The following is a 13,049-nucleotide window of genomic DNA, read 5'->3' on the forward strand; positions in this document are numbered from 1 at the left end:
CACATATTGGGAATTTTTTTTATGGCATTACAAAGAACGAAATTTTGATTGGTACTGTACATACTCATAACTCGAGGCAAGTTGTAAATAACAAAGATCCTTGTTTGCCATTTCATAATTTGCCTGCATATTAATGTCTGTGTTACTAGTTCTACTGATTATTCCAAACAGACTGCACATAACCAGATCTGCCAACGCTTTACGCAATAACTGATCTGGGTCTGTGCAGTTTGCAGTTGGACTTGTCTTATAAGCAGGTGTATATGGTATTTTAATTTGTGGATATTTTTTACTGAAGGAGCAGGGGTAATAATTTCATTTTGTCATGTTGAGGTTAACAGTATTGAATTTCAGGGCATTAATGGTGGTTTTAATGCTGCAAATTTTACTGATCAAATGTTCTGAAATCTTATCACATAAACTGATATGTGAGATTTGTTTTTCACTGGGTCTTTAAAGTTGCAGATTGTATCAGACATTAAAATTGGTAACCCTTAAAAAAAAAAAAAAGGGAATTTACGGTAGGAAAGAATTTATTTTAACAAAATCTTTGACCAATGCTTTTATTATTATTTTAGCCCGGGCCTATTTATTTCAAGAACTAGGAGAGGCTGGAGAAATACCTACATTGCAGTATTTATCTTGTTCTTCTGGAGACTTCAGATTAGCCCAGGATGCAGCAAAACACATGATTGATGCCTATATTAAGAAGTAAGTTTCTTGCAATCCAAATTACAGGGTTCGTACAGGTCCTTAAAAACTTTCAGAGTGCTGGAATTTAGAAATGACAGAATCAAGACCATGAATGTTCTTAAGAATGAACATGTCAGCAACAATAAAATCATTGTGAAAGTCCTTGAATTTAAAGAAGGTCAAATATAATTTGCATAATTTTGTGAGACTGTTGTTGCAGTGTTGATTATTTGCATTGATTGAAACAGAATAATCCCATGTTGTAAAGTAAGGCTGTTTTACTTAAACTGCAGTCAAGGAAAACAGGTACATAATTTCTCCGTAATTTGTTGTTTCTTAACTACCATATTTATCATACATGTTGGGATACCATATTTGTTGGAACACCATAAAATTCATTTTTTTTTGTGCACTGCATGTTCTGGCACACGTTTTTTATGTTTTTTTGAGTTGTAAGTTGTGGGACACTTTTTAAATCATTCAAAAATTACATGTCGGAAATGCACTCCCAACTTAAATTTTATTTTTAAAAAATATAAAACTATGTACTGAGGTAAAACTTTAATCCACTACAACATCATCTCATCAACCCAACCTTTCTCCTGCACATGTGCAATCCATCCTTTTGGTGAATGAAAGCTTTCTCATGATACATGCTACAATATGGATGCCTACACCACATATATGGAGTTTGTGGATATATATTTTTTTTTCTTCAATGCTGTTGATGAAGAAAAAAGAGAGGAATAAATGATAACAGGACAGGGTTAGTTTCTTTCATTTTATTATCAAAAAGTGTTTTTATCTATTTTATTGCAATGTGCTGGGGGTGGGAGGCGCAGATTCAGCACAACTTTATTTTGAGGATTTTTTTATTTAACTAGAGCCCTAACAGAGTGGAGCAGTAGGCAAGAGAGACTGATATTAAGTGTTGATTAAATTTTGAACTGTTGTAATTATTTCAACCCCCCACCATTTTTTATTTTTTGTTCACCCCACCCCTTGTTTTAATGACATGTTGGGAGATCCCTCCCTTAGATAAAATCCTGGCAGCATCTTTTCACAAGAGATGACTTGAACACATTATTTGATTGTTTCTTCCTTTAGAAACAAAGTTGAAGATCTTCTGAAATTCCTGGAGAGTGACCTTTCATTCACTTCCAAGCATTTGAGCGCAAAAGCTATTGAGGGTATTACTTCAAAGCATGAAGATTATTTACCAAGAGGTGAGTAAAAATTTCATGATGCTTATGTCATGTTAAGAAACTTTGGCACTTGGCTGCTTCCATGTCTGAGATTTACTCTTTATTCACAAAGTGTTTTAGTACAAGCCCTTGTCAAATGTTGCAATTATCAATATCATTTGGTTTGAAACAATTTCATGAAAGAAACTACCTATATTTTACAATAATTGCAGTTAAGGGCTACAATGTTTGCTTCTAAATGTCTTATCATATACCATATTACATACTTTATGATGATTGTTTTAGGTATGTAAATTAAGCAAGGGCCCAACATTGCATATTAAATCAAAATATTTACACGAGTCAATATTCATGTGCATTGGACATAATTGAGCAAAAGCATCACACACTAGTTCAAGATGTTGTATCAGTTAATTTGTTTATTGGATCAGATAAAACTTACGATTTGACAGCAAGTCATACTGAAAATTATCCTTAATTTACATGTTTATGGAATAATAGCTAAAAATTTAAAAATATGATAATTGAAGTAGAATCTAGAGATTGATTTTTCATGGTTTGCTTCAGATCTTGGTTTTCACATTCAATTCATAAGACTTGAAAAGGGAACCAGCCTAACTTGACAAGAGTACCTCAGCTGATTTAAGCATGATCATGCTTTTGCTTATTTTTATAAATGTCTAACAAATAAAATCTTGTTGAGCAACATGCTCAAACGGCATCTTTTAAAGTTAAAAATATAATCACAGAAGTATGGAAAGGAATATTCTTGTTATTGGGTGAAAAACATTAAAGGCAACAATCATCCCAGGTACATTTATCGGACATCATGTATTCAACAAAGAGTTTTCATCTTACAGTAAAATTTGTTTTGAAGTTGGCTGTTTTCTACATTTTTAAGTGGCCAGAACCAGCCCACAACCTGTAAAGACTGTGTGATTGACATGTGTATGATCACTGATCAGTTTAATATATAATCTATGCAATAACCTAAGCTGATGGTATTGATCTGGTGGCCTAGTGGTTAGAGCATCTCCTCAGATGCAGAAGGTCGTGGGGTCAATCCTGGCCGAGTCATACCAAAGGCTTACAAAAATGGTACGAACAGCTGCCTCGCTTTGTGCTCAGCATTAAGAGGTTAGTGTTAGGACTGGTCGGCCTGGTGTCAGGATAATGTGACAGGGTGGGACATCATGCTACATGTCTGCGGCATGGTGCCTTAGTGCTAGACATCACTGTAAACTGGCACACTTCAGACATTGTAGCAATATGACTGAAAAATTGTTAAAGCTACATTAAAAATCCAAATCACACACACACTCACTCACCCTAAAAATGCAGGCAGTGAAACAAAAATAAATTCTGTCAGATCTTTGTACTGTATAAAATAATTTTGCATTCAATTTTCACTAAAAACTGCACTTTTTGTTATCATCAACAATTCATTCTACATTCATTGGTTTCTGTTTTCAAATTCTATGGCAACCAGATTTTTAAGATTTGGTGGGCAATAATTTCAAATGACCACTAAAAGGTATTATTAGGTCACTCTATGGCTACTATATAATTTGAAACATTCTTGGAGTGCATTGTTGTAGTTAAGATTTATCATGAGTTCCCTGCAGAGTGGATAGTTACTGTAAAAATTTTTCATTGATGTTACATTTTTGTGAAAGTTGGCACTTCAGCATGTTAGTGACCAATTTCTGCTAGAAATTGATTTTTTTACACAAAAAAATGCACGTGTAAATGGAGATTCATTGAAAGTCAGCTAAATTTTCTGATTTCCATTATTGATATTATACTCTCCACTTTTCCCACGCAGCCTAATAACTCCCACCCTTCCTCAGTATCTGATTTTTTTAATCCGCCAACCAGCAAAGCCTCGAGTCTGATGCAAAATGGATTCTATTAATCCATACAAAGATATTCTAACATATTGTTTGTAATTTAAATACACTTTTTATTATTTAACCATATTCTACCGTATTGTTTGTAATTTAAATACACTTTTTATTATTTAACCATATTCTACCGCATTGTTTGTAATTTAAATACTTTTTATTATTTAACCATTACTTTGTACAAATAAATGTAAAACAACAATTATCATTTTTTCTAGATACCTATAAGCTGCTAAATTTTAATAAAGCAAAATTTCTTTGTTCCAAAAATTAGATGGTACAATAAATTAAAGTCGGTATTGATGAAAACAATGCAGATGCTGGTAGGTTAAGTTTGTTTTATTCATTTTGACATTCCTAGAGAAAGAGGGATGATTAGATTATTAGATTTAATGATTCTTGTGCCAATTTTCTTTTTCTTTGTCTTCAGATAAATATAATTTAGATATATTATTTCAGTGGAGATGGTCTGTGAGAGGGCTGCACAATCAAGCAAGGACCCAGTCTTTTGCCTTAAAAGCCTTTGGCAGTACCTCTTCATTCATGACACACCTAGAGCTGATGCGCTGTTGAAGGTAGATGTATTTGTTAGCTCATGTGGGCATTAGGTCAAGCAGGTGTATGGTACACAGACCTGCCAGCTGTCCTGATTTATCCACGAATGTCCTGGATTCACATGGCAAAAAAGAAAAAGAAAATTCATACCCAGAAAAATTATTTTTGCAAATTACATGTTTGGTGAACAATTTTCAATCATTTTCAGTCAAATTCTGTGTTTTGGTCTCAGTTCCTGTTGTTAAATATTCTACATTTCCAGATCGATAACTGCTGTTGTGGAGTTGGATATGTGTTTGGTGTGCTCTGCAATTATTTATTATAATTGATAAATTTTGGGCTAAAAAAGCCTAATTTTGGACGAGGAAAATTTACCTAAGAGAAATGTTAAATGTCAAGTTCACTACAGAAACTAATACAAAGGAATTTCCATTCATTCAGTCTAGTTCGAAAGACAATACAGTGTCATTCTCCACCTTAAAACCACCCTGCGAAACCCTGTCCTGGATTCAGTTTTCATTTAATTGGCAGGTCTGGGTATGGCCTTGTGTCCAGCATGCATTGCATTATACATCTTCCACCCACACTTGCCATTTTTCAGCTTCAAAAAGCACAGGATATTTTTCAAGCAAATGACAAGGTAGGAAAAGGTCCGTTATTTTTTTGCCCTCTGTCAGATTGCATCCAAAATTACATCTCCATTCTATGCTTGCAGTTTGGGTCTCGGACCACCTCTGTTAAATTAAACCTCAAATCAGGTAATACTTTTAAATTAAACCTCATTTCATTTAATGCTGTGTATTTTCTTAGCATAGGTATGATGGCAATGAAAACATCAGACGATTCAACCAGTGATAGCATATTTACTTCATCATACAACTATTTAGTTATTCATCATCTTGTAAACAAAAAATATTCAAAAAATTCTCACAAAATAAGTGTACAAGTTGTACATCATGATCTTCATTTTAAAATGAAATCAAAATTAACATTTCTGACATGGCATGAAATTGTTGTGATTATCCTTACTTTCATTATTCCTTACTGTTGTGCAAAGGAACATAATGGAAACAATAGCCATGGATATACAGACCAGTGAATACACTTGATTATTTGTGCTGGTACTGAGAATATGGTGAAAGAAATAACATTTATTTTACATTAGTTAAACTGTATAAAAATAAAAATACATTTAATATCTTAATGTTGTCTTGCTTATCCAGAAAAACCTTGTGATTTGGGTAAAGCATGTTATAAATGACTGACAATTTTGACAATTTACACTAATTGTGGAATTTTTAATACCATGTTAGAAGCTATTTTAATAGCAGTAACACATTACCTGTCACTATTGCCTTGCTTTCCTTCTGGGTTGCCAACCTCCATTTAGAATGTTCATCCATAGAATGTTCTAAAATCTGTAAGCAAAGAGAACCTAGAACAAGACTGACTACCATGTCAGCAAATGGTGCAGGATACTCGTTTCCTTGGATGCTTGTAGTACAAGTTGCGTGCAATGCACTCTTGGGGAAATTGCCTTTGTCTTTGTGGTCAGATTAGTTTTTCAGCAAATTATTAAAGATTTGCCAGTTTTTTTATTCAATATTTTCTGTTTCTGGAGTACTAGCATTGGCATTACATACTTCCTAGAGTATGTAATCCATATCTTGATTCCAGGCATGTATGTGATCTTCCTCTTTCCAGTTTTTATCAGAATACAACTCCCTGGTCACAGTCTATCAGGTAGGCTGTCCTCGATGCTACAAGTATATGTGATTTGTCTCTTACCTGTGGGTCTCAAAACACATCACCCTTGTCACAGTCTATCATCATTGGCTGTCTTCAGTTCAAAGAGGGTATACAATCTGTCTCATGTGAAGACGATAGAGACCACATTACATATCCCAGAGAAGGGAGAGCAGTCATGTCCCTCAGCATTGTCTGATGGAGTCTCATCCAGATCATTGTCTTCACTGGTCATTGAGTTTTGAGTATTGGTCATCAGTCTTAGCAGCAGTACAGGTACAGGTATTGGATTGATAATCCCACCCCAAGTGTCTCCATTCTATCAAGCATTCTTGTTGGGGATAGAGAGTTGGCATATGCCCATCAAACTATGAAATTGGCATACCCATTTCTCATGTTCCCTTTCCGTCCCTACTGGATGTGTGGATATACATTGCAGGGAAACAAATCTTCCCATTATTGGTGCCATGGATGCTCATGAATTGGCCTCAGAGCAGTTCAGATGTGACATGTCATAGACCTGCATCTTCTGGAGGGGTGGTGTTGGGGAGGGTCAGTCATATCATATCAGACATCTAGGAGGACCAAGAAGGGTTCCCATCCCCAGGGAACATCTGTGAGTGTGCTCCAGCCACTCCACGTGATCATTTGTGGGATATAGATACACCTATGAAAGGAATAACAAGTTTTCTATCCTCCCCAACAGCCTGCTATAAGGGGTAGCCTCACCACACCCCTGAGTAGTAGCATGACAAGGATATCCCTATCAATAAGTCTCCCTCTCACCAGAGTGACAGTGGGTCAGGAAGTTGTATCTCCCCTCAGAAGCCAAAGCAGGGTAATGACAACCTTTTGATTTTGGTAGACTAGAACAAGTCTACCAGGGAATGCTCTGTGACAGTCCCTGATCAGAGGGCCTGGACAGTGGCTGTCTTTAGTCTAAGGTTGGATTGTTTGTTCACCTATGCCTTCCCAGTTTTCAGAAGTCAGGACCTTCACTGTATAGTTTAATCTAATAGCCCCTTGGTAGCCTCAGCGATTGGGATTCATCGATCTACACAACAACCTGTTGGTAGACCAGTCCAGAACATTACCTCAGAGAAGGGACCTGCTCTCGCGGTACTGGGGGGTCTCTTCTTCACAACAGCCCACAGATTCTCCACCTTCACACTTGGCTTATCTCAAGTGATCATTGGTGCAGTTGTCCTTCTTAAGTGTACTAGCAGACTTTCTTTCCTTTCTGTTCAAGGCCCAAGAAAGTTCATTTTCTGCTTTTATTATCTATAGGACAGCCCTGTCCAGCAGGCTCATGTTCTCATAGTATGTCCTGATCTTATCAAATATATTGCGCTGCAAATACTATCTCACTAATACCTTGATAGAATATCTTGTGAATGTTATGTTTTTGTTTTTTTTTTTGTCAAAACAGCTTGATGAACCTTTGGGTGAAGCTTCTTTTGAGAACATTGCCATTAGATAGACTGTTATGGTCCAGTGGTTATCAGGAGTCTGTTTATCTCCCATGTCAACCTAGAGTTTTTGGTGACAAACCAGCTTCCTTAATAGCTTACTCCCTATAAAGATGTCCAGTTTCAGTCATATCAGCGCTGGGATCAATTAAGATAGTCATTTTTTTTACCTAATTAATCGCTACTGTGCAATTTTGGACACCATCAAAAGGGAAGAAATTTAGGAAGCATCTTTTCCTACTGGTGAAGGACTCATTCAGCACACATTATTTCCAAGCTGAATGTTCTCACTTCAACAGAGCGTATCAGTCCCTTGCTGAGAGGGACCATTCATTCATGAGAATCAGATATTGCTACTTCATGGTCTGGTGTTAATCATTCATATTGCTTGAGGTGCATGGTATACCAACCAGTTCACTGCGATCTTTTTCCCATGGTTTGTAACCACAGTGCTTGTTTTTTTTACAGTACTGGTACGTCGGTAAGGAATGTACGGAAATTCCCGAGGAGTCTTGTTATGAATTTAATGATATTCATGACTAAATAGTTAAAAATGGTTGTATCCATCACAAATTATTGGCGACAAATATAATTCTCTTGATGATCATTTAATCGCATATTTGGCACCTGCCACATATGTCAAGTGATTTGTTGTGAAACAGATTCAGTCAAATTCCATCTTTCAAAAAAATGTTGATTTGAGGAAGAAAAAACAAACTGTATTTTATTTATTTACTAGCATATATGAATGTTAAATATATGCATAACGTAAGACTGCAGGTCATCCTTCAGTTTTCAGGAATGCACTTGTTATCTAAACTATTCATACTTTCTGAAGTCCACCAAATATTTTCTCATTTGTTGAGTATGTTTAATACTTTCTGGCCCTCTCAAATAAATATCTTGCCTGGGTATTGGCCTCGCTGCCTATTGTACCAATATTGTAGCTAGAACATTGTAGGCTTCAGTATCAACACTTTTATATTTTTATCTCTCTAGTGTCAGCATGATGTCTTTCACAATATTAGCTAAAGTGTAAGTTTAATCATCCCAGCTTTTAAATTGCAACTTATAAATAAGTAAGGTACACATAACACATTCATCTACTGCAATGTACTGGTCATTTAATTATGGGGGGGGGGCTGCAATTTTGGTTTGAGCTTAAATATTTTCTGTTCTTTTAATCTCAAAATGAATATTTTTTCCTAATAATGTCGTGGATAGAATGTGGTTTATTTTGCTATAAACAAGCAAGATATTGTTTCCAGTTATTGACAAAAATGTGTCAGAACCCTGCTCCAGAACATTTAATTGTTGGTCCCTAATAAATTGCATGATACTGTGGTATGTGTTGTGATATTTTTGGCAAATGACATAGTATACTGCAGTACAAAACTTTTCACGGTGCCCATCTCTACTCTTGCTTTTTGGGGAAATGCCATAGTATACTGCAGTACAAAACTTTTCACAGTGCCCAGCTCTACTCTTGCTTTTTGATGGCACTGCTTGGAAACTGTTATGCTTAGGTTCTGTAAAATGCTACTACATGATAACTTGCTTTTCTTTGGAGGATGTTATGAGAGCTGCATTTGACTTATTTTCTCCTTTTACCTTCATTCCTTTGTGCAAAGTGAAGGCATATTTTCTTGGGCCAAATACTTTGGCACCAAGTAGCATAATCTGCTACTAAATTCTACTAGTGGACAAACCTGCTGTAAGATAAGTATATCATTTTTATTCCATTTTTATTTTCTGAGACCATCAGCCTCCCTCTGATAAGGAAAAATTAGCAAGGCAATAATGACAGGTAATATAATACTGCTATTGACATGTAATAGGAGTGGGGGTAATTTTATATTCTCCTAATTAGCAGTATGGACCTACAAGTCTTTGATGATATATTAGTTTTAAAAACGTTTTTTTGTCTTTACAGAAATACCCTGATATGCGATCATCTTTGCATGCCACATATGTAATTTCCAAGATAATGGAAGATAACAATGTAAGTATTTAATCAAATGTTTTGATTACCATTAGTGATTAAAAGAAAAACAGGATGTGTGTTCATTTACTGCATATATTAGATACCAGATTATGGTAATGTCACACCTGTTAATATCATTGCACATACAGATCATGTAGAATTTTTTTATAAATCCACTAAATGTTAGACTTTAAAACTTGTCAGGAGAAATTTTTGCAGGTCAGATTTTTGACCTTTTTGAAAGTGTTTTTAAACTGCACAGCCAGTTTTGTTCCAATTTTGCCATAATTATCTGTCAGCATTGTTATATTATGTATTTCATATTTTATCTTTAATCAGGTGGAACTGCTTACAGCCCTTCAGAACATAGTGCAGAAGAGTGATGCAAGCCATTTCTTGGTGAAGGAATGTGAGCTTTCTCTTCACTGTAAGTAGGAGGCAGTTATACTGCACATTTACTAAAAGTTTGGATGGGGCTTTGTGAACTCTGTCACAGTTTGTCTGCATCAATAGTGTATTTGCTTTAACTTGATTCAGTTTGATTTCCAATTTGATTTTCTTTAAATTTCGAATGACTGGACAATTATGACTCTACTCTATTTCTTGGACATGCTCCTATAAAACCTTTTTAAAATTATTTTGAAAGTACTCTTAAAATCTTTTCCTTATACTTATGTAGATCACAAACAACTGCTTTGGAGAAATTATCATACAGCTTTACACCTTAGATTTAAGAGCAGAAAGGATCAGGTATTACTGGATGCCACCTGTAGTACTGGCCTTAGGCCATTGCTGCAATTCACCAACAGGATGCACATTGTTAGAAATATTATACTGGATAAATACTGGTAATGGCTTTCCTATTTTTTACAGCAGTTTTAGTAGATACTTGTCAAAAGGATCAAAACAAAGAACAAAAGTTTTCAACTTCAAATTTTAAAATGTACATTTTTCCTTGAATACGTTCCCCAATCACATTATGTTACCTCGTGAATCCAGCGCTACAAAAAGATGAAAATTGTCATAATGTCTACGTTTAGATAGATAAATGGCAGTAACCCTTGCCTGTTACCTCCCCTTGATACCATCAGATTTCGCTAGTTTTTAGCTTCACTGTGTTCTGAGACGCACACAGTACAATAGCCTCCAACAATCCAGCCTGTTATTTGTATTCCTATACACCCATCCAATGTTCATTGTGCATTTATACTGCAGATTTATAGATTTACTGTAGGATGTGTACTTTATTTTACAATTTCTGCCAATATTTTGAGTGATTTGTCACTTGTTGGGTTTTCATCTTGTAGGACCACCGTCCCAAGATGCCATCGTTGACCTTACTCAAGGTCATTATGGGCTTGCTTACATTTGACTCGATTCGCGTACTCCGTCTGCTACAGAGCTCTTAATAGCAAATGCTGCTTGATAATTATGCTTAATTTATTCATATTTCATGCAGTTTTGATATAATTATCATTAACCAAGTATGCAGCCTAAGTTTTAAACAGGGACATAGGTTTCTGATGTGACACTTCACCGATCTGTTAGTTACGACCATGTTTTTAACGACCTAGTTATTTCACACATTACTAGTTTTTGCTTTAGTTTATGTCGTTTGTGTTGTTTATATAGTTTGTGTTGTTTATGTAGTTTGTGTCGTTTTAGCATATATCAATTAAGCATTCTACAGGCCACTTCAGAGCATGCAAGTTTACCCTGATTCTGTTTTCTTTATTTATATATTCTGTTACACAGCATCTATAACATGTGGTCACAACAGTGTTTTGTTTCAGCGACCTAGAAATTTCAACATATTGCTTGTTTCTACTTTGGCTTGTTTCTTGTATCGGAGCATGGTAACCTACCATGACTGGTTCATTTTATAGTATGTACACACATTGTCCCTTCTCTGTTAACTATGCATTGTGCTTTAGCTTAATATAGAACATGTTTATGATACAACATGTTTATGGGTCTGTTCGCTACGGCAGTGTTTAGCGATCTAGTAATTTGAACCCTTTGCTAGTTTCTGCTTTAGTTTGTGTCTTTTGTGTCATTTCCAAAGAATATTTATTTAATCAGTCAATATGCAATTTCAAAGCATCACTCCTGCTTTGTTATGTTATGTATACATTGTTTCTGATATACAGCGTCTACAGTATGTAGTATAGGCTGCAGAGTTGGATGATTTATACTATTAGCTAGCTAGTCACATACTAATTTTCTAATCTATGCTTTATTTTCTGTCTGCTTGTGTAGTTTCAAGAGGAATGTTTACTACATGCATGACATGTACGTGCACAAAGATTGCCCAGTTCACCATTGAAGGGAAGGAGCTAAATATGCAGTGTTTGGTTGGAAAACACATGCTCTGCTGTACTTCAGAAGGTGGCAGAGGGAAAAGAGAGATAGTCGAGGTCATGGCTGGATACCTCTGTCACCTTAGTCTCCACCCCAAATCAGCCTCAGTGGCAAGCCTTGTGGGGGTCGCTGGAATCCCCAACCCCTACCATGGCTTAAGTTCATCATGGAACCAACACATACCATTACGTCAGGGGACAGAGAGGATAAAGCATGGGACCATCCATCACTGCATAAGATGCGTCAATTGGTACAGCAGTCGAAACTGCACTCTTCAATCTGAGAAAACATTAGGAAAATGTGCCCCATTTTTAGGCAACCCGGATGGGGTAAGCCTCCATATATGCCAGCATGGCCTTCGGGCCAGTAAGTGGGGGTGCATGGGATTTACAATTGATCAGCTGGATCCATATAATAATAATAATAATAATACTGCCGCACCTACACCCGCCGTCCAGCTGAAACTGGCAGTCGCCCCGACATTATCGGCAGTCCAGCCATTCCAGTATGGAGACCTCTTGGCCAGAATGGGCCAGCTTCACAATATTTACAGGGATCTCAGTGATAGATCTGTCCATCTGGCTGGGCAGTGGGCAACATAACATAATTTCACTGGTGATTTTGATGAGACATCTGCCCTTTCAGCCAGTTTTGGAGTGGCTGGCACAGGTGTGGGCCAGACTGACATATATGCAGCACCAGTGCTGGAAAGGCTGATATTGCGGCAATGCTGACAGTATGGGATAAGCTGGAGATACTGGCAGTGTGGGAAAGGACTGTGACGTTGGCAGTGCTGTCTTTACTGGCAATGCTGGATATTAGATTACTCATGGCTTATACTCAAGGGAGAGCACTTGTCTTGCAAAGATACGACTGAGCGGAGCTGTCAAGGCCAGATGATAACCGGCACACAGTAAGGATGACGAGTCATTGATAGATGCATGTGCACCTGCATTGACCCCTATCATGCAGTAGTACAGTGGCTGTATGAAACAGATTTTGCTCACTGGACATCCCTGTTCCCTCATAAGAGAAATGGGTGGGCTGGCTGATCCAGGTCAGTTTGAGGTGCTTCAGGTTTCGTTCATCAATGATCACCTCGCCTGTCTACATGATGTACCATCAGATTGGG

The 13,049-nt window shown here is 36.6% G+C and overlaps 1 protein-coding gene across 3 annotated transcripts in view; it reads left to right on the forward strand.

Moving 5' to 3' along the window:
• Positions 1-13,049, forward strand: part of LOC149808447 (leucine-rich PPR motif-containing protein, mitochondrial-like) — a 162,202-nt gene that overhangs the window by 135,028 nt on the left and 14,125 nt on the right. For all 3 annotated transcript variants that reach the window (XM_089977347.1, XM_089977366.1, XM_089977356.1), the window contains exons 31-35: positions 579-711; positions 1,801-1,919; positions 4,262-4,377; positions 9,506-9,574; positions 9,896-9,983. In XM_089977347.1, coding sequence (XP_089833473.1) covers positions 579-711; positions 1,801-1,919; positions 4,262-4,377; positions 9,506-9,574; positions 9,896-9,983 — 525 coding nt within the window. The remainder of the gene's footprint in view (positions 1-578; positions 712-1,800; positions 1,920-4,261; positions 4,378-9,505; positions 9,575-9,895; positions 9,984-13,049) is intronic.

This window comes from Sinohyriopsis cumingii, chromosome 1 (genome assembly GCF_028554795.1).
Source record: "Sinohyriopsis cumingii isolate HCF-2022 chromosome 1, ASM2855479v2, whole genome shotgun sequence".
NCBI lineage: Eukaryota > Metazoa > Mollusca > Bivalvia > Unionida > Unionidae > Sinohyriopsis > Sinohyriopsis cumingii.